The sequence below is a fragment of the Protobothrops mucrosquamatus genome, unplaced genomic scaffold (genome assembly GCF_001527695.2).
Source record: "Protobothrops mucrosquamatus isolate PMUCROS unplaced genomic scaffold, P.Mucros_1.0 scaffold2198, whole genome shotgun sequence".
Lineage (NCBI taxonomy): Eukaryota > Metazoa > Chordata > Lepidosauria > Squamata > Viperidae > Protobothrops > Protobothrops mucrosquamatus.
This window is the reverse complement of record NW_015388291.1, coordinates 184,193-207,520: the sequence shown is the minus strand read 5'-3', so window position 1 is coordinate 207,520 and position 23,328 is coordinate 184,193. Positions and strand designations below refer to the sequence as shown.

Genomic DNA, 23,328 nt, shown 5'->3' with positions numbered 1-23,328 from the left:
TCCTTTTTGTCTTTTAATTTATCAGAGAATTATTTATGCAATTTCCCAAGCTTCTTGAGTTGTTTTCCCCTTGAGGATTCTCCTCCATAGAATCCTTTCTAAGCTCTCTCTAAGTTTATTGAAATTAGCTCTCTTGAAGTCCAAGACTCTAGTTTGACTATGTTCTATTGCTTGTGCTTGCATAATGTTGAATTCCAATATTGCATGATCACTCCTTCCCACAGGTTCCTGTTAGTTCAACACTTTCTATCATTTTATCTCTGTTAGTGAGAATTAAGTCCAATATGGCTTATCCCCTAGTTCTCTTTTCTACTTTTTGGGAAACAAAGTTGTCTGCTAGGTTGTCAGGAACCTGTTTGATCTTCCACTTGGTGCAGAATTTGTCTCCCAGTTGATGTCAGGGTAGTTAAAGTCCCCCATTACTATTGTGATGTGCTTTCTACATACCTTAGTTAACTGATTAGCAAAAACTTCATCTATTTCTTCTGTTTGGTTAGGTGACCTATAATATACACCTATAGCAATGTCATTTCCCCCCTCCCTTTTATATTGACCCAAATGCATTCAAGACAGTTTTCATCATTGTTGTGCTCTATTTCTATAGAGGTGTATTTATTTCTTATATATATTTAGCAATTCCACCTCCTCTTTTATTTGGTCTGTTTCTTTTAAATAATTTAAATTTAACTGGATCCAGCACAGTGAGATCTATAGATTGCAAGATATGTTGAAAATGCTTATACAAATTCTGAATATTGTTAAAATGTTATTTTTATGCTTATTATTTTGGATATAGAAAATGATATTTCAGTGGGCCACATTGCCTATGTTTCCTCCAAAAGCTGTCCTGTTGTAGATGAAAACTATGGATATTTAGCATCAAATATTCCAGCCTTAGAATTAATGGCTTTATATGTAGCAGCAGCCATGCATGATTATGATCATCCTGGTCGGACAAACGCTTTTCTGGTAGCAACAAATGCTCCTCAGGTAGGATTGTTTTTTGTATAATATGAAATATCATATATGCTAATTATTAAATGTTAACATTATATAATCAGATTTCCAGCAATTCTGATATTTTAAGTTTTATACTGACAGAGCAGTATATTCAGTGCCTGTTCAAAGTTATGATGATGCTGAATAAGAGAGATTTATGACTGGTTTTTGAGGTTGTGGCCATTGCTGCATTCCCAAAGTCACGTGATTGCAATTTAGGCACTTGGCAAAAAGCTTGTAGTTATGACAATTGCAGCGTCCAACAGTTATGTGATCACCCTTTGGAGCTTTCCTTCTGGCTTCCCACAAGCAAAGTCAATGGGGAAGCCAGTAGGAAGTCACACTGCCAACCCAGTGATGAGATTAAGCAGCTCAGGAAGAGATGCCACTCTGCAGAAAGAGATGGTACAACAGCAGCAGTCCCAACTTTTTCCTGAGGAACAAGACCTCACACCCAGCTACTTGTGGAACAGTGTCTCTGTAGAGTTTCTGCATGATTGTTGCCACTTCTCTCCTCTCCTGCCATGGGCTTGCAGTTGAACCCAATCTTAGATGGCCACATTCAGAGAGGGGAAACACCTCTCTCTAAATCCATCCAAGTGTTGGTAATGCAAGCGAGCTTTGCCTTCTCATCTCTGATGAAATTGTAGATAAAGAGAAATTTATTACTGGCATTCAGCAGTTGCAGTTGGAGACCAAGGCCTCCAAGGGTCTGATAATCTAGTTTACAAAATGGGATAATGCATTTTGGGATAATGAATTTCAGAATTAATTATATGCAGCATGAAGGGTTTTTCTTGCTGCTGCTATAGTGGTGGTTTTAAATCTCTTTCCCATCAACTTAATTGGATGGTTCCTGGTCCTACAATTTTGAGAAAATAGGAAAATTTCTTCCTACCCACTTTCTCCATGCTATGTGATTTTATATGCCCTCCCTCAATCATTTTTCCAACTTCAGCAGCCCTAGATAATCTAGCTTTTCTTGGAGGAAAGGTATTTGAATTTCTTAAGCATTTTAATTTCAGATATGGCAACCAGAAGTGTATGAAATATTTCAGAGATAGATAGATGCCCATTTTTGTAAGAGCACTGCATTATCAATTGTTTTGTTTTCAATCCCTTTTCTAATGATTCCTATGATGAAATTTGCATTTTTCATAGCTTCTGCACATTCTGGTGACGTAATAATAATCCCATGAACTGGCTACTTATAGGCAACTCAGTTCCCATTAGAGTTTATGTGAGGTTAAGGCTCTCCCTACAACGTGCATCACACTACATTCACTTGAACTAAACAATTTATCATTTAGCTGGCCATCACCTTATTTAATGAAATCATTCTGGAACTCTTTCTGGTCTTTTTTTTGTTTTTGTTAAATCAAGCTGATTAATGTGTTATCATCCACAAAATTGCCAGCATGCTGCTTACTTCTAAATATAAACATACACTTTTGTGGTGAGTATGCTTTAAACATCATAATGCCTGTATCACTAATGTTTCCCATGACAATCAGGGTGTAATGTTGATTCTAAGAGGTTAGGAAAGGCACTTGGAAGTGTCGACAAGCTGTTTCATCTCATTCGAATGTAAGACCAGAGCCTCAACAATTCTTATATTCAAGAATCTTTTGAAAACTATGAGCCTTTGGTCCTTTGTCCATACAAGGTCCTTTGTCCATACAAGGGCAGAATAGCATTTATTGCATCAATCTCAGTAGGAAATAATCTGAACATCAGGAGGTCCATTAAATTTTTCCAATTTCAGATAATTTCTTGGAAGCCCAGGAGCAACTGAAATGAAATTTGCCCTGCTTCATGTATCAAGTTCATTGTCAGTGAAGTTTTGAAATCCTGATGTAATCTGATGACTTTAGGTATTTATTTTATATAGTCATCCATCTTATGCAACTTAACAGTTGCTGAGAGTGAGTTGGGTAGCCATATAAATGTCCTTAAATAAACAAATCAATAAAAACAGAAAAAACAGTTAAAAAAAAGCATAGAAACTCCTGGTGTCCCAAAGCAGACATGTCAAACTCGCGACATCACGTGACATCGCGCAACGTATCGGAGCTTTTTCGCCATTGCTGGCAATGGGATGGGCGCGGCTCTGGTATGATGAAACCGGCCCACGGGCTGGCAGTTTGACACCTCTGTCCCAAAGGAAACCCACACCCCACACAACCACAAAGAACTTTACTGGGCTCCATCCAGCTCAGAACTTTTGAGAAAAATCAGATCTTCAAGGCTTATTGGAAGGCTAGGAAGGTAAGGGATCAGATAGATCTGGGGGAAGGATATTCCAAATTTTATCACAAATGTTGGTCCTTTTATCCAAATTTAATCCTTTATATCCACATTCATGATGATACCATACTGGGACATTCAGCCTACAAAGCAACCTGTGCAGCAGCATGAGCAGTGACATTTCTTATACCCTTCAACATGCCATTTGACCCATTAAATCATCACTAGAGGTAAAGCACCAAAGTTGCTTGGTGAAACAGGTATAATTATTACGGATTGCCCTGTCTCCACAATATAGTTACACACGTGACGTTACACACACTTTGCACTGTGAATCAGATACTAAGATAGCCAGATCATAGAAGAGGACTGTAGTTCTTTTAGCGCTTTTTTCACTCTATAATATTGTTTAGCTCTTCTCTTTTTCATCAAAAACCTGTGCTTTGAAGATTTAACTTTAAGCTTCTCGCTCCCTGCTTCAGCTTTTCCCTCTCTTTTCAACAAAGTGGAGAAGAATGACTGAGTAGATGCTTCTGTGGTTTATTTGAACATGGTTCTTCCTTAAGAGCAGTGCTTTTTTTGAAAAAAAAAAAAAAAAGATGCCGGAACTCACACGTCATACAACCCGCCTTGCCTACCCTACAAGGTTTCATCAAAAAAAGGTGCCGGAACTCCGTTCTGGGCGTTCTATGACAAAAAAAAACCCTGCTTAAGAGTAGGAAATTGAACTTAGTCTATACTTGCTGGAGCCAACTCAAGTGGTGTTTTTATTTAGAGATTTATATTTGATTGCTTAGCATTAGCATAATACTTCCCATAAAGAAGTAACCATTGTATTCAATTTCTCAATGATAACATGAATTGGCTATTTACAGTTTTGTGAAATTTAACTCTTTAAAATATTTGTACTAATTATTTTTCAGGCTGTGTTGTACAATGATAGATCAGTTTTAGAAAATCATCATGCAGCCTCTGCATGGAGTCTCTTCTTATCTCTACCGGAATACAATTTTCTGTCTAATCTTGACCATGTGCAGTTCAAACGATTTCGATTCTTAGTGATTGAAGCAATCCTTGCGACAGATCTCAAGAAACATTTTGATTTTCTTGCTGAATTTAATGCCAAGGTTTGTTGTTCTACTTAATATCATTATTCATTATATTTATAGAAATGTATAGAAATATACAATACGCCTGTATGTTATATGGTTTAAGCTGTATTGTACATGGTTTATTTAAATATTTAGTTATTTATGTTCTTTACAACACATAAAGAAAAGGTTTATAAATAAATGACAAATTCAGAACAAAGTTAAATTAATCAAACCCAAATATAACCAAATTGTTACACACGTAAATCTTATGCTTAATCTGCATAAGGACCAATAACATTCACATTTTAGCCATGTATAAATATGTTTTGAATGGCTTTTTAATGTGTTACATTAGGTTAAGTTGAAAAAGTTGGTAATTCCTTACCAAGCTGTCACATACTTTATTTGTTCCTATACATTGCATTAAGAATCCCTTGCACATAGAACAATATAAAATCAGGAAGAAAAGTAGTCCTACTGTGAGTAGAACAAACCTCACCTGTTTGGGTAATCACTGCGAGGAGGGTCCGGATGGATGTCACAGCAATTCCTCTGTGGTGATCTTCCCAATCCATTGGTACTTCCTAGAATGGTGCAGGTAGCTTTTCATACACTTGCTTTAAAAGGGTCAAATTAGGTCATCAGTTCTATCTCTTTTCAGAAATTTCTATCTCCTTCTATAGCCAGCAAACTTTGGCTTCACTTAAGACTGTGATGCCAACTACATCATCTCCCTCTACATATTATTGCATGATGCATTTTTATATGTCCTAGGTCAGAGGTCCCCAACCTTTTGGGCACCAGGGACCAGTTCCATGGAGAAAGGTTTTTCCACGGACCGGAGAGTGTGCTGCCTGCATCTCACAGATGGGGCTTTGCTTGTTTGTGCAGACTGGTTGTTGGCATGCCGTGGCCCGGTACCTGTCCATGGCCCGGGGGTTGGGGACGCATGCCCTAGGTCATAGATTGCATATTTCACATTATTGTTATTTGGGGGAATGATAGACTCTCCATTTGGAAAGAGTAGTTACTTTTAGCTGAGGAGAGAAACTAGTCAAATCATACAGTCCTGTATTGTATACAAATTTCCCCTTGTATAACAACTCTTTCTAGGCCATATCCTAAATTTCTTGGCTATTATATACCAATTCACTTTGACATGCCAAATTCATAGTTACTGAACAAATTTAGTGGATTACAAATGTGTTCATCTCTCAGAATAGAAACAAAGAACAAAGATAACCAATAGAAAAGGGAAAGCGCAAGCGCAAATTTATTGTGATTTTGCTTTTCTAATTCATTTAATCAGACATATAAATTATAATCTAGAGACAAGATCATTAGTGATATCAGGGGAAATGAAATTCTGAAGTTACAGATAATGATAATGAAATCTTAATAATTACCCATTGACCAAGCAGTTGTTTGGAGTGACAAATATTTATGCACCGGGGATTTGATTAAGATTTTTATGGCCTCAGTTCAATTAATTATCAGAAAGATGTTGAACCTTTTAACAGATTCTTGCTCAGACAAATTCTCTTCACAGAAATTGGCAGTTTAATTATTTGTGAGCTACGTGGTATATCAGTGATAACCTCCACTTGTTTTGGAGTAATCCAAATTCTAGACTAATATATTGCTCTATCAGAGAGCCAGTTTGTTCTTTTATTTTTTTTATATACTATAGTGACCGGCTAATTTATTCTATGTAAAATGTGGTAAGCAAATAATATATATCACACTGGAAGAGGTAGAGATATATAGATTTTTGATCTATGTATGATATCAGTGAGTTCTGTAACAGGATCCACCTGATTGATAGTAGGAAAAACACTGAGATCAGTTTCTTATTGTGATTGTGATACCTTTTAGAAGTTTTAACTGAGAACTATTAGCAGGATCTGTTTTGTAGTAGATTTTCATGATGCTAATTCATGTGTGTTTATTTTATTATTATTTTAATTTCCTGGGTGAGTTTTGCAGTTTAAGAAATGCCTAATCTAAATCCTTGTTAAATTGTTAAAAGTGTATGATGAAGCAGAGTATAGTTGATTGTACCATACGATTTGTTTTTAAATGGTGGATTTCATAATTGCTCTGAGTGGAAGCTGGAAATTATATATGTGTGTACATTGTAAAGTGTTCAGTTTATTCATTCCATCATGAGATGGAAGTCTTGATCCAGTGCCTGGAAGTGTGAAAGATTAGATGGGAAGGAACAGATTCAGAATGAATTGTAGCAAGATGAAAGTGCTGTTTTTGCATAGGCCCTCTGCTAATAGGTTAGTTCCAGTGGTGGGATTCAAATATGTGAACAAGCGGTTCTCTGTGTGGATGCCACTTCCGGGCCTGGGCAACAAAAAATTAGCTACCGGTTCTGCCGAAGTGGTGCGAATCCCACCATCGGTTAGTTCCATCTTTAGTTCTTGACAAGGTGACCCTCCATCAGGTTTTCCTAGATTTGTGGCTTCTGCTAAAGCAGCAGGAATAGGTCATGGCCAGAAGACACATTGGCCTAGTGCACCAATTACAACCTTTCCTAGGTCAGGAGATGTTATAGTCTATAATGAATTATGACCTTTCATCTCTCAGTTAGACTACTATAATTTGCTTTACATAGGACTATTCTTTGAACATTACTTGAAAGTTACAGCATGAATTAAACATAGTCCCTTACTTTCAGACTTATTGAAACCATTATCTCAGTACTGTGGAGGCGACATTGTTGCTTTGAGTTCTGAGCCCATTTCAGTATGCAGATATTACTTAAAATATCCTTAATAGCTCAGTTTGGGGGGGGGTCTCTCCTCCAGATAGGATCCGCCTGCCCAATTCAGGCCAGTGAAGTAGTCATACTGAGTATTCTTATGCCTGGAAAAAGTGTATTTTTTGTTTCTTGAGGTCAAGCTGGTCCTTTCTTTGCTCTTATTCAGGAAATCAATTAAGATTTATGCCTCCTCCATAAGATTCCTTGAGGGGTGGTTGTCAGGTAACTGAACATTAATAAATTTCAGTGCATTGTGGGTTTTTAATTATTTGCTGAATTCAGTGAGTTTTTTTCTGCAAGTATTTAGTGCAAAATGCTAGACAGAAGCAAGGAGGTATATATCAACATCAAAATTCTTTAAAAATACTAGATGATAGATAGATAGATAGACAGACAGACAGACAGACAGACAGACAGACAGACAGACAGACAGACAGACAGACAGACAGACAGACAGACAGAAAGAAAGAAAGAGATGGATATAGGCAGACAGACAGAAGACAGACAGGAGTTAGTTCAGTTTCTTGGAAGTAAGCCATATATCTAGGAGTTAGTTCAAATTGCACAAGAATACTGCAGAATATATCAACAAATTAAACTGTGCTTTATATAAGAAATTCCTGAAGTTTTAAATTTATGTATTAAAAGGTATGAAAGGATTGAAGAAAACATTTAGTTTATGCCTTTGTCTCCCTTCTAAATAGGTAAACATGAATGGGCATGGTATTGAATGGAGCAATGAGAGCGATCGACTGTTAATATGTCAGATATGCATCAAGCTTGCAGATATCAATGGTCCAGCTAAAGTTAGGAATCTACACCTGAAATGGACAGAGGGAATTATTAATGAATTTTATGAACAGGTAAACCTTCTGTAAGCAGAACATATATGAGAAAATAATGCAAATAACCTTGTACATGGAATGATTTTATGCATAAAATTGAATCTTAAAATATTTAAGTGTATGCTTTTACAGAGGGATCTAAAATCATGCCAAAAGCTGGAATGTAAGTAATACAAAGCCTGCAGGCTGCATATTCCTATATTAGACTGTTATTTATGGGAAGATACGTTGATCATAAAATGTGTCCATCTTTTATATCCTATTTCATTTGTTTAGAAAGTGCCTAAGTGTAATGTAATTTTAAAGCAAAGACCTAGTTATTTTTGCTCTTTGCAACACTAGATATGATTATGGGAAGAAGTCCCCCTTTTTTCTTCTAGTTTTCTGTCCAATCTGTTCTAAATATTTTGTATGTATACATTTCCAGGGAGATGAAGAAGCAAACCTGGGGCTACCTATTAGCCCTTTTATGAACCGACATTCTCCTCAACTTGCCAAATTACAAGAATCTTTTATTACCGACATTGTTGGTCCTCTTTGCAATTCTTATGATGCAGCCGGCTTGCTTCCAGGCCAATGGATTGAAAAAGATGAGAGGGAAAGCTCTGACGATTGTGATGCGGGAGAGGATAGTGAAGAGGAAATGGAAGATTTAGGAACAAGTAAGAGCAAATGCAGTTTTGAACAATTTGATTTCAGTTACAGGTACTGTAGTCCTTGACTTACGAACATAATTGAGCCCAAAATTTTGGTTGCTACGTGAGACATTTGTTAAGTGAATTTTGTCCCATTTTACAACCTTTCTTGCCTCGATTGTTAAGTGAGTCACTGCAGTTGTTAAGTTAGTGACACGGTTGTTAAGTGAATCTGGCTTCCCCATTGACTTTGCTTGTCGGATGGTTGCAAAAGGTGATCACGTGATCCCAGGACACTGCAACCATCATAAATATGAAGTTGCCAAGCATCTGAATTTTGATCATGTGACCATAGGGATGCTGCAATGGTCGCAAGTGTGAAAAATGGTCATAAGTCACTTTTTGCAGTGCCTTTGTAACTTTGAACAGTCCCTAAATGCACTGCTGTAAGTCAAGGACTGCCTGGACTTCTGTAAAAGAAGATATTGCAATAGAATGTCCACCGTTATGCATTATCTAGGAAGCTTCCTTTTTTCTGAATATTTTCTTCCATAACTTCCAAATGATAAAGGCCTTTTTTTCCCCTCTACCCTTTTCTTTTCTTTAAACAGGACATAAATTGAACATATGGTTCATTTACTAAATAAGTGTTATTTATTTGAAGTGAGTTTGGAATATTTTTTTTTTGCAGAATTACAAAGAAGAAAAAACGGGCAGCGCGTATTTAGTCAACTAATATACCATTTGAACGAAAACCATAAACTATGGAAGAAAATAATTGAAGAAGAGGAACTAAGTAAACCAGAAGAAAACGAACGTTCAGGAAATACCTCCTTATGTCAGACAGATGAGATTCAGGTTATTGAGGAAGCAGATGAAGAAGATGAACGACATTAAGAACAAGAAGAAATACTTTTGAAAGACTTCATAACAGCGCCCTAGACTGCTCCAAGAATATACTTTTATCCAAAATGCTGGCTGTAAACTGACAGACTTGAGAGAAGTATGAAAAATAGTATACTGAATAATGTGAAAGGACATTTATTTCTTCAGCATTATCACACTTCTATGCACTTTTGCCATATGGAAATAAAAAAAAAAAGACTTTATTCATAGACTGACTGAACACAGTACTGCATTCCATGATGAGAAGATTTTATGTCCAGCTTGGTCTTCAAGTATCTTTGTTTTGCTGCCTTCCTAAAAGTAACTTTTTATTATCAAAATGGAATTAACAGTTTGGAGAAAAATCAATCTGAAATACCCAAGTTACAAGGACATTCTGTTTTATAGAAGCTCTCGAGACAAAGACCTGTAATGTTTTAGAATTGGTATTTTGTTTTTAATGCGAATCTTAAAATCACTGTGCCTGTCAATAAGCAGTTTCCATCAATTTAATTTGCAAGAGTTTGATTAATGAAGTTATTGGATTGATTTAACCATTAGATGACTGCAATCAGATTTGCCGGTCCTTATGGTTAAAACTGAATTTCTTCTGCATCTGTTTGATGCTTTTGTTTTTATTGTGGTAAATAGCCTGCCATTTTATTTTTCTAAAAATGTACAGGTTTCCAATGAGTATTCAGGCTAATTTGCTAAATATACCCCTGTTGCCTTTTTTTTCATTGTTCTGTAATAGAACATACAAGTTATTTAACTATTTTAATAATTACAGGATTTTATTCTTTTAATCAATGTTGTAAATATGTTCCACTCTTTCTCAGGATTCATGTTTAAAATTTTTAGATTTTTTAAAGATTTTATATTTACAGACTTAGGCTAATGCTAGATGCTCATTAAAAATATTGACTTTCACTCTGTATGTAATCTTCATAAAAAATTAAAAGATGGTTTTGTATAAACATTCTAAACTCAATTTTAGTCACTTTACATGGTATCTATCTAACATATCAGAAATATTATTGAATGAACTTTAATAGAACAAGCTTAAAAACATTACTATATTCTCATAAAATCAGTTACCTGGTCTATTTTATGTTGACTCAGTTTCACTTTCACTTTTTATAAAATATCTATTTGTACCTGGATGGGGCAGGTATATCTATTGTTGTTCCTGAATTGTATTCTTAATTGCAGCCAAACTGTTTTATTTCATCTGAGGCTAATAGGAAATTAGCGATTACTTTTTTCTTTTTTTCTTTTTCAAGGGAGTAATACTTGACAGCACAACCCAAAATCACAAGGGAACCAGGTGATCAGTGCTGGTTTGAAATCACCTTATGTTTCCTAGAAAAATTTGTGAGATGCACAATTAGGTGAAGTCTTGATACTTAATACACCACTAATAGTATGCAGACACAATAACCTGTACATAAACAAGATAGGAGAGGCAATCTGATATAGTGGTTAGGGCATAAAACTAGAAAGTGGAATACTATGAGTTAACAATAACAATAATAGAGTTGGAAGGGACCTTGGAGGTCTTCTAGTCTAACCCCCTATTCAGGCAGGAAACGCTTATATCATTTCAGACAAATGGTTCTCTAGTCTCTTCTTAAAAACTTCCAGTGTTGGAGCATTCACAGCTTCTGAAAGCAGGTTGTTCCACTGATTAATTGTTCTGTCAGGAAATTTCTCCTTAGTTCTAGGTTGCTTCTCTCTTGATTAGTTTCCATCCATTGCTTCTTGTCCTGCCTTCAGGTACTTTGGAGAATAGCTTGACTCCCTCTTCTTTGTCCCCCTTAGTTCTAGTCCCCCTTAGTCATAGAATGGAAAACCACATCTGAAAATCTTGCTAAGAACACTGCACGCATTTGTCAGGCAATCTCCAAGAGTTAACAGTGACTTGAAAGCATCAGGGAAAAAAAAAGAGGTAGGCAATATCCCTCAATTACTGAATCTATGTATCTGAGAGGCAAAATATAGAGTTACCTATGCCTTTCCTCCCACATGCCCAGTGCTGGTGGAAATGTGCTGGTGTCTTGGAAAGACAGAAAAATTTCCTCCATAGAGCATTGCCGGAGGTGAGCAGTAAAAAAAAAAAAAGGCTTATCATTGAATCTCAGCTGCTGTAACTGGATGTTAGGAGACTAGAAATGAGAGTTGGGAGAAAAGTGCTGGGAAAAATGGTTTAAGGACTTAAAGAAGAAAAGAAATGCTAAAAAGAAGCAAAAAGCCAAGAAGGTTTAACATCAAAAGTAGAGCAGCAGCAATGGTGCCAAAACTATAAGCTACCACCAGGACCTCTGAGGGCCTCTGGCCCTTCCTAAGTAATCCAAGTGAGCAAAAGTTACCCAGCCAATTTTCTTTTCTGACATAGAAATACAAGTCTCTCTCCAACTGATTTTTTTTATTCAGAATTAGGCCTTGTTTGCATTAAATTGATTAATCAAGGGTTGCATTACCCTAACGCATCTCTCAAAAACAACAGTAGTTAAGGTATTGTCTGGAATAGACTATATTCTGTATTATAGCACAGGTATACAACTGAGGGCTGGTTTTAGCTGCTTAAATTTAGTCCAGCACTTCTCAGACCACACCATCTTCAGTTTGTTGTCCTTGGTTAGATCCGACCTGAATGCTGAATTTCACTATATTTGAGCATAAACTCAGTAGTAATTGGCAAGCTCAAAGAATTGAGCGACCATATATTTGGGAATGTTGTAGCTATCCTCCTTTTGCACATTACTTTATTAGAAAATTATTGAGAAACAAAGGGAAAAATCTTTTGCTTTAAAGGGACTCTGCCATTTCAAACTAAAGAAAGAGCCACTGATATTTCCCATTATGAACATGGGATACTGTCCTCCATTCCATTCTTGACCTTTGATATTAAACCAGTTCATCTGCTCTTGTCTTTTTCCATGCGGTAACAATTCAACTGATTCTTCCTTTCTTAATCCATTAAAACTTCAGCACCTTTCTGACTGGGATTCTGGAGCATGCTTCAAGTAAAACCATCAGTGATACTGGGTCAAAAGTCAAAGGGTTGAAAGGCATAGAACCATGAGATTGCAGAAAAATGCTTCTTAGCAGTCATGATTTGTTTGGGATTTATAGTTGTTGTTAAGTATAGCACTATGGACTCAACTGATGTAAAGCAGAGGCTTTGAAGCCTGGGTTAGGGTAAAGCTGGCCATTGGAAATGATCTAGTACTTGAGACATTGTCTGTCCCCCACCCATATGTTTTAGCAACCAGTTGCTAGATCTATTGCTTCATTCCCTAAAATTGTCTATTTGAACCCTCATCTGGTTTGCTTTTCTTTAAGAGGGGGAGGACAAATGCAGAACTTTTTGGCAACCTTAGAAATTTCATCTCTGCGAACCTCCCTTGGCTAGAAAAAAATATCTTGCAAGTCTTATCTGCCTGCCAAAGACAGTGGTTTCCTATTTCCCTAATAGGTGTCCCTAAATAGTTCACCTATTTCCTTATTGCAACTTGGGTATATCATCCTTTTCCCTGTAGAAAAGGCCATTTTTTCAGTTCAAGGCTCCATGAATTTCAACAAGTATAAAACCATTTTAGCTCTTATGTTCAGGATCTCCATCTTTATTGTGCTGCCTTCCAGTTTTTAGTTATGCCTCAGTGTGGACTTCAGCCACCTCGACCTATTTGTAGAGAGGGAAGATGTTGGCAGCCACAGCTGACATCTCATATATGGAGGAAGGCAGGGCTTCCCATCCATGTCATCTACTAGAGACTAAAATATATGTCTACAATAATAGTGGGAACAGATTATGTTCAATTCCAGATGCACTATACTTTCTCTGTTCTCTGTTCCAGGCTCCCTTCATGGTTTCCAGAACATTTTGAATCCCTATAGAGCAGGGGTGTCAAACTGCCGGCCTGCGGGCTGGATGCATCATAGCGAAACCGTGCTCACCCCATTTCTGGCAATAGCCCTGAGTCCTGTAAGGGAGATAGGGCGGTATATAAATAATAATAATAATAATAATAATAATAATAATAATAATAATAATAATAATAATAATAATAATAATAATAATAATAATAATAATAATAATAATAATAATAATAATAGCAAAAAAGTTGCAATACGTTGCAACACGTCATGTGTCGTTGCGAATTTGACACTCCTGCTATAGAGGATTGCACTATTTTCTCACACTAATTTCTGAAGGGCTTCTAAAACCCATCTCCACCTCATATTTCTAGTCTAGATTGATTATTTTCCAAATTACTAATAATTATTTTCACTTAAAACCTAATAAATCATAACTGAGCTGAAATCAAATTGAATGGAATCAGATTTCTTTCTGGCTCTTATAGAGTTGATTCTAGGGACTCTGCTGGAAATATTTTAAATATACTTTAAAATACTAAAAAATCCTTTTGCCAAAGAAATGACAACCATATATTTGTGTCCTAAAGAATGGCTTAATTTACCTTGATTTCACAGAATATTTTTGTTTAAAATGAATTTTGCAAATTTTTTCAATAAAGTATTTTAAAAGATAAATAATTTGTCTGATATTCAGCATACAGTAGATATCATAGTACCATTATTTTTTACTTTTCATGATTTTTAACATGTCTTTTATTTCTATGTGGCCTAAATGTTGAAATCATAATTATTATTGACTTATATTTGATTTGTAAGAGGAGCAGTTGATAAAGTGATAAAGTATGATGTATTTGGTTCTTTCACTTGGGTTCTCAAGACGATTGAACTGCAAACCCCACTGGAATTCATGCTGCAGTAAACGTCAACTTTGGATATTTATCTATTAGATTTGGTGCCTTTCTTTCAGGAATTAAGGGCACTGGACATATGCCTCCTTCTATGTTTGCCCACAATAATCCTTTGACATGAGTTGGAGTGGAAGAAAGAAACTACCAAAAGGTTAGTAGGGTAGTCCAGAAGCGGACTCTCCCCAGTCCTAGAACAACTTCTGAATCAGTATATCACAGTAGCTCTTAAGTTTGTTGGCACTGTTTATGAAACTTCCATAAGGAGGCCATCATTGAGCAGAAAGACTGTTTTTGCTTATTCACAAAGTTGGCAAGTGTGTCCCTGAGTCACTTGTGTTCCTCAAGGCTAACATGACACATCCAGGAGTAACAAGAACAGTGTGTCACTCAAACTTACTTCAGGCAGAGAATTTTAACCACAATTTGAAACCATGGCTTGTTTTAAGGGTTACCTATTGCAACATAGGTTTGTGTGCTGTCTCAGAAAGTACAAAAATGTGAAACCCCCCATTGCTCTTGGATAGGTACCATACCACCCACCGTCCATGGCCAAATTCCTGCAAAGAAAAAAACTAGGTTTTCTTTATCTCATCTGGTGAGACTCTACCTCCACTTGGCTCTCAACCTCCAAAACATACAAAAATAAAAGTACGATGAAAGGATCAGCTGGTGAGCCACTAAAAGGAATGCTAGGCTAGTGACTGGAGAAGAAAACAAAGAAGTGTGGTTTTCCAGATTTTCTGCTGGGCTTCCATAGATAGGTTTCTCACCCATGACCCTTGTGAACCACACACAAGCACATTATATATATATATTCATTCATTAAGTGTTTATATTGCTAATGACTTTAGTCTCCTAATGGTCAGTTGTACAATATAAGTAAACAATATCAATTAAAATGAATAAAAAAAGTTAAAATCATCATGTTTGTTTTGAAAAAGTTTTAAGCACCTTTTAAATGCCTACAAAGCTTTTTAAGATTTCATGACTTAAGTTCAAGCTTGCAATACATTTTGTCAATCGGAAGTATCACCAATCCTATTTCCAACTGAACTATTCCAAAAGCTGGGGAAAAGTACTGAAACTATTTTAATGAAAACTCACTAAAGGGCAACAGTTTGCACTTATGGAGGAATAAATGAAAGTATCACCCAAACTTCTACATTATCATTATTATTCATTATTATCTAGACTGATGCATTAGATAGGGATACACACAGTGTGAAATGTTTTAGAAAGTCCCCCTACCACTCTCATTGTGCTTTCCCTGTGTTCCAATAATGCTGCCAAAAGACAGAATGACTCAGACTTTTGACTCATCTCCTCTGATCAGTGTTATCCTCAGAATCACTCACTGCTAGATGAGATCAGGAAGTGCATTTCTTTGGCTCTGCTGTGATCAAAATAACTGAAGCCCCAGCCTTGAAAGGTGTCCATTATGGAGCGTCAGACTAGAAATTACCAGACTGCTCTATTTTGAAGACCAAGACTTATAGCTTTATGCCAGGCAAAAGGAAGCTGAGTTTATCTTGGCTTGTTTATTGGTTAAGGAAACCCACAGTGGTGTCTGTAACAAGTCGTGATGACAACAAATGAACATACGTGTTATGACACTATTGCCCAAAAGATTCAACTTAGCATCATGACAGCTACAGCTGACCACATATCTTGTCCTTTGTATCAGGAAATCACAATGGCATGTCATCATTTACCCTCCACCCCTGCATGTGGAACTATCTAGAACAGGGGTATTAAATTGCCGGCCCACGGGCCGGATGTGTCATGAGGAAACCGCGCCCACCCCATTGTCGGCAATGGGGAAAAAGTTCCGATACGTCACGCAATATCATGTGACGTCGCGAGTTTGACATATCTGATCTAGAAATAGGATTGCTAAATTGGCACCTATTATGTTTTTTTAAAAAAATTTTTTATTATATCTGTGCATAAATACAAAACCAGAGTTCACACAACATACAAAATAGGATCTTGTTTGTGACTTAGTTCATCATATGAACCTGACTAATATAATTAGCATATAAAGTTTATGGATTAGTGTGTTGGGGAAATCCTATTGTGACTTATTTAAATTATAAAAAAACAGAGCACAGCTTAGATGTTTTATGAACAGGACAGTTATACGATACAGAAATTTTGTCTAGCCTCCAGATTATCCTAATTTTAATAGTGTCTTTATAGGTGGCCACTGCCAACTACTGTGTTTCCCCAAAAATAAGACCCAACCAGAAAATAAGCCCTAGCATGATTTTTCAGGATGCTTGTAATGTAAGCCCCACCCCCAAAATAAGCCCCAGTTAAGATCATCAGCCAGATGGACATATTTAGTACCGTATTTCCCCCAAAATAAGACCTAACCGCAAAATAAGACCTAATGGGTCTTTTGGGGCAAAAATTAATATAAGACCCGGTCTTATTTTCAGGGAAACACAGCTATGAGTTTGCAAATGTGTGCGTATGTGTGTGAAACCTAAATTTAACTGTTCAATTCTGCAATGGAAAAAAAATCAAATTTTTGACTATATTAATATTAATCATGTCTCCTGACTTATAAGAGTTTTGTTAAATGGTTGCTCATTTTAAAATGTTTAGCGTTCATGCTATTAAGAAACTCCATAGAAGTTCAAAAAACTATTGTTCAAGCTGCAACATGCATACATATATAGACACTTAAATGATAGGATCCCTTTGATTCTCAGATTTAGCAGAGGACTAGGCATTAGATGGATTATATGGCATAATGTGTCTCTGTCAAGGGTCATAATTCACTAAGATCAAATTTTTCACATCAAGGATGGATGCAGATGGTTTCTTAACCACAATTATTCTAATACACAATCATGGTGGAGAAATGTTTTTTGGATGCAAAATTGTATACAGTTGGATACGGTCAGACGCTTGGCTTTCTGCTTTAAGGAACCAATTTGTCTTTCCCTGGCTCAAAGCCAGCAGTCAGCTGTTATACATTGTTGTCACTGGTTGAGAGGGTGATTCACCTTATATACATCAGCATGATCACATGATTTTGTTTCCTATCAGTTTTTTGTTTGTTATATGGTAGGGAGAATTCGTTATAATAGTCAGAAAAAATAGTTATTCATACATACAGTAAGTTCTTCTTCTATTGGTGTCTTCAATTATTGTAATGGATTTGACTTGGTCAAGGAAAACTGGTGACACAGAGATGGTGTAGTCTGGATGTTAGCCAAAATGTCCTCATCCGCCTCTTTTTCTAGCCCTCAAGACTTGCCATTTTTAATATTAATGCCATAAAAGAGAGTTAATCTTTTAAAAGTTCATCTTCATTAGGAAGATGGCACTTAATGAAACTATTATACCAGGGAAACAAAATGTTATGGTTCCCTGGTATAATAATCTTAGTTTTATTAATAACATTAATGGCAGTAACATTAATAGCTACTCATTATATTATGGGTATAAATATAGTTACCCATATATTAATATTAATAGGGACCCATATTAATTATATTAATAGCTACCCGTTAATATACTCTGGGTAAGTTTTTTAAATTCCATTAGAGTTCATAAAAGTTCATGAAACTATTTTTGCTGGGGTTTTTTCCAACAATGCGTAGAGCAGGGCTTTTCAACCTTTTCACAGATTGTACCACTTTTAGGACATGACAATATTTGAGTGCCACCAGTGCTTAGCAAGGTGTCAAAAACTTGATGACTAAAAAAAAAAGGGGGGGGATTTTTGGTTTTACTGATTAGATTCATTTGTTGTTATAGAAATGGCTAGTTTATAATATTATGGAAAAGTAAAAAGTTGAGGTTCAGTGTTAACGCTTCCTTCTACTGCAATAGAGGAAGTCTGTTTTTTCCCTTCTCCCCCTCATTCCCCCCACTTTTTCCCTCCCCACTATGTCCTACTATTTGCTTTTGTATTTTTGTATTTTATTCTATAATCTAATAAAATATTACAAACTGTAGAAAAAAAGGAAAAGAGTACCAGTTTTAATTTCTTCGGTGGCGGTTCCTTTGCTAAATCACTTTTCCTTTGCACTGACAAATGTATGATGAATTTATCCATATTTATTAATATGAACCACTACCAGCTGGTTGGTCGGCCCTTCTTCTTCTCTCCCTCTCCTCTTCTTCCTCCCTGCCTTCTCAGCTCTCCTCCACAGTGAAGTAAGAATGTACCCCCCCAATCCCTTCCCTGTACCCTTAAAGACACAGGAATCAAGTGCAAACCAAGAAAGGCTCACAAAACCCTCCCAGAATAAACACTAAACTCCAGGCTTTTTTTTCTTTAAGCTGCCTCAGGCATGTCACGAGTCACAATGTTACAACCCAAGACTGAAAGGCTCCGGCAATTGCAAAAATTAATTTAATTTAGCCTTTAAATTAAGCCTGTTTACCTTCAAAGAACATTTCTAAAAGCCAGACAGACTCAAGATAAGGCGGTAAAACTAATTACATTTGTTTAAAGGAAAACTATTATAATAAATACTTCTGTGTGCATCCTTTTCATCATGGCTGCATTCCAATGTAACACCACCACCTGTGAAATTACTCAGGCGAAATCCTTCATTTATGCTTACCAGCTATTGCCTTGAATGAATTAAACTTCAAAAGTTACTACTGAGAGTGCATATAAAATCTGGAAAAAAAAACCCAACAGAAGCCACATACATTCTTTGTGAACCCATATCATTACAATTTTGTTTTGCTTGTTTACAGCATTTAAAACCCTGGAGGGCTACTCACCAAAAGTTAAAACAGCATAATAACCAGATTAAAACTAAACACATTAAAAATGAAAAACTGGCACCAAATCAAACTTTCTAATGTGCAGTTTACTCATCCTATTTGATTGCTTGGGGGGAAAATAATTTTCTCCCATTTTCTAAAAGAGAGATGCCTGGTGGGCTGTTGGAAGTGTGTTTAGGCAAGACAATATTATGAAGGAATGGGGTAAGAAAGAAAGCATGTTTTGTCACTGGAAGATCTCATTTGCTTCTTCTCTTTTTTGGATAAACCCTTGGCAAGTTAGAAGTGCCATTTTCTCATTTCAGGGAAAGAGCAACGAGTAAAAATGATACTATAGAATAATTGTTTCAACTGAAAAATCAGCATTTCTTTCCCTCAGTTCCAGTATCTTTGCTTTTTATTATAAATGAATATTACCTATCAGGTGCATAGAGAAAATTGAATTCTAATACTCAAAAGAACCATATAATTTAGATGTAGGCTGTCTTGCACATATACTCAAAAATGTCATACTTTTGCTCAAATTTTCTTTTCACTTTTTTTTCTTTGTGGTGAAGCACAAGCAATAAAAAAAAACCACACATACATGCTTTAATGGTATTTCAACCAATCATTACATTTGTTGATTTAATATTTTCTTTTACAATGTATTGCTTCATTTATTTTACAAAAACGGAGTGAGATACATTGTGATATATTTAAAATACAGTCTCATAAGAAATTACTCTTCCTTCTAATACTCCTTTATACGTATTTAATAAATACCCCATATAAAATAAATCTTTCTTTTATTTATGAAAGAGGTCCAAGCTGCAAGATTATGAACATTATTGCCATTTTATCTTTAACAGTTAACTTATTGTGTTATAGTGTTTCTAATAGGAGAGCATCAACATAAAAAAAAAGATAGGCATACAGGATATACTACCAATAAAGGAGAATATTTGTAGCTCAGGGTTGAAACCAGGGGTCCTTTGTGCTCTCTGAGCTTAGTTGCTTTCTTGAAAACATTTCATTACCCAAACTAGATAACTTCAGTGCTAGTAAGGAATGGGGTTTGGTTTCAATTTATATTGAGAGCATGGTAATAACCCCTATCAAGGAACTGCCAAACAAGCTAACAGTAAGAACTACCCAGACCACTCCCCAAAACACTTACAGGGCCACTATAATATAACATGGGAACAAACCCCACTCCCTGCCAGCACTGATAATGTTACCTAGTTTGAGTAATGAAAGGTCAGTAAGAAAACAACCAAGCTCAGAGAGCATCAGAACCCCTTGGATAACTTCCAATACTTCATATTCACTTACTTGTTCCATCCAGGTAGTTCAGAATCAGAGTCTACAGATCTTGTATGCCTGAAGCTTCTCAGAGCAAAAGGGAAACAGTCTATACTAGAGGTCCCCAACCTTTTGGGCAGCAGGGACCAGTTCTGTGGAGAGAGGTTTTTCCGCAGACCAGAGAGCACCTGGTTTTGTGTGCTGCCTGCATCCCGTGGGTGGGGCTTTGCTTGTTTGTGCGGCCCAGTTGCTGGCATGCCATGGCCCAGTACTGGTCCACGGACCGGGGGTTGGGGATCCCTGGTCTATACAGTCTGAAATAATTTGAACTGGTTTATTTGGCTGAGGGTATAGCCACTCTGAGAGCAGTCTAATTAGCTGATCTTTGGATGATGAAGTAACAAGATAACAAGACTGAAAGGTTTATAAAGGTGTTAGATGTTTTCAGTTTTTGTAATGGAATATGTGGATGAACTTGTGAAAGAGATGCTGCCTAAGAAACAATCAGACAGGAGAGGGTGGAGCCCTCAGGAGGTTAATAGTAAGAGGGGAAAAAAACGTAGGAAGGACCTACCCTAATTGATCAGATGGTTAAAAGTGGTGGCTGGAAGTTTGTACCTTCAGACTTGCAAGATTCTGTTAACACAGCCTTACAATAAAGTAAATTTAGCTTATCTAGTCATGCTTAGTTTACTCAGGATTTCCAATGGGTTCCAACCTTCCAAGAAAGGTAGTAGAGGTCACCCTTACCTGACTTGAATAGTTAAATTAGATCAGACTAGATTAGATTAGACTTTATCCCATTTCTCACTCCAAGAAAGTTTTAAAAACTCTTTTCTTCTTGTTTAACTTTTCAGAAAGCTTGTTGATGATGTTTTTATAAGAATAGGTCAGAGATCAATTCATTTAGGCAAAAGCATGGAATATGAACCGTATGTAGTATCTCATCATTTCCCCATGCCTCTGTGGCCATCATGGTAATATTTAATATCGTCTCTCTGCACAAATGAGGTATGGATGAGGTTGCAGCGTCATGCCAAGTTTTGGCTTAAGGTTTGGAACCAAAGCACTAGGAAAATGTAGATGAAATCTTTGAAGTAATGCAGTAAAAAATAAAAACATTTCCATTCTGGCCAGTTGCTCTCCTAAGCAGTGTCTTCGTCCTGAAAGGGAGAGATGGGAAGACAGAGAAAGTAACAAGGCTTAATTGGGTTTTTTTTAAATCAAGGACTACATATGAAATAAAGCAAAACATAAATAGAGGCCCATTTAAAAAAAAATCACATATATGTATTTACAGTTTGAATCTATGTATGTTTATGCATTATTCTACAATGAAAATAGATCAACAAAATCATGTTTTTGAGTAAAGAATTATTGATTTTTAAATTAGGTATAATTTAAATTTATATATTCCTTATTTTTAAAAAACAGAATTAATTTTCATAGGTATGCTTCTCAGGTACTAATTTTGGAAGTGCGTTTCAAAGATGAATTTTAAAAAATCAAAATAAAGTCATCATTAAGGTAGAAAATGCTAAACAGGGCTTTTTCAGGACAGATTTCTCCTGCAAGGAACACATTATGCTTATACAGTAGTCCAGTAGAATTCAACTAATTTAAATTAGTGTACCCATTGCAGGAAGATTCAAATATTTCTCCTTTTGGTAACTGTAAATCCCAGATGTCTTTCAACTGAGACATTTAATACATATAACTACATATTTAAATAACATTCAATGAACACAAAATGAATTTGCACTGAACCTCTTACTATAATACATTATCTCAAATCTTAAACATTTAGGAAAGGTGTAAACTAGGTTTGATACCCATCTTTTCACCTCTTTTAATTCCTCAATCATCTTTCTTCAATATAAAGTTCTTCAATATAAGGGGGAAAATGAGATTTTATAGAATTATGCATAGAGACTTGTTATTTAAAAGCAGGGTAACACATTCATGTCTTTGTCAATATATATAACTCATTAAAACCAGGAGACCCCCGGATTGCGCACCGAGTCGGTTTGGGGTAGTGCAACCCCATCCAGAATTATATAGTAAAGTATAGAACTTATAGTATAGAATTCATTCAGCGTATCTCGTTCAGCGTCATTGACAATTCACTACGAAGAAAATCCATCAGTGACACAGTACTTTAAAGTTTTTATACAGTAATTTCAGCAATCCTTCTAGATTGTATTTGTGATCATTAGTAAGCACTTTGGTACATACTGCATCTTTCAAGGGAATGCACCATTTGTTCACATTTGGTTTGATTTTTTTCACCCATAATAAATCCAGTTGACGTTTTATCAATCATATAAACATGCAACATTAAGAAAGCGATTCAATTCCCATTGTTAAATGACAAGTTCTTATCATAAAATTCTGGGAAGTTAAATTATACTTCATTCAAAAAGAGGAATATTTTGAAAACACAGACAATTGCTGTGGCTGAAAAACTGATAAAACAGCTACTTTGAAAAACTGTAAGTATTTACCATTTGTTAGAACTATTAACAAACATTTCCCTGGATATTACTTTTATCTATACATTCTGGATAAGAACACTGAATATTAATCTTTAAAATGTTTGTATTTCTCTGTATGGTCACACACATACAAGACGAAAACTCAGGCAATTCCAAAGTGTTTATTCTTTTTCCCTTTGCTTTTAATGCTGTCCAAAGTTTAATTTTCTTTTTAACTGTTTCTCTGCCACAAGAACCTACAAGATTTCATGTAACAGAGCTAGTCAAGAAGTAATGAAAACAAAAATCTGAGAAGATAAGATCTGAAATGGTAGAAAAAGTCATTCTCCTTAGTCTACCTCTTTAATTTATCTCCGTCCAGTTCAATCCTGGACACACATTTTATTCCCTTTTTCACATATAAAACACTTTAGAAGATAAAAATTACACCTACTGATAGCTAAGAAGAAACCTATGAAAAGAGGTTTCAGAGGTATTTGTCGCCACTGTGGTAGTGGGTGGGAAGAGTTTGAGGATTTTAAATTGTGGC

At 36.0% G+C, this 23,328-nt stretch overlaps 1 protein-coding gene across 1 annotated transcript in view; it reads left to right on the top strand.

Annotated features, from left to right (window-relative positions):
• The window catches only part of PDE3B (phosphodiesterase 3B), a 29,512-nt gene extending 19,099 nt beyond the window's left edge, over positions 1–10,413 (top strand). The window contains 5 exon segments of the mRNA XM_015824310.1: positions 797–990; positions 4,170–4,373; positions 7,815–7,973; positions 8,383–8,617; positions 9,282–10,413. Of these exon segments, the coding sequence (XP_015679796.2) occupies positions 797–990; positions 4,170–4,373; positions 7,815–7,973; positions 8,383–8,617; positions 9,282–9,532 (1,043 nt within the window). The 3' untranslated portion in view covers positions 9,533–10,413.
• The last annotated feature ends 12,915 nt before the right edge of the window (positions 10,414–23,328 follow it).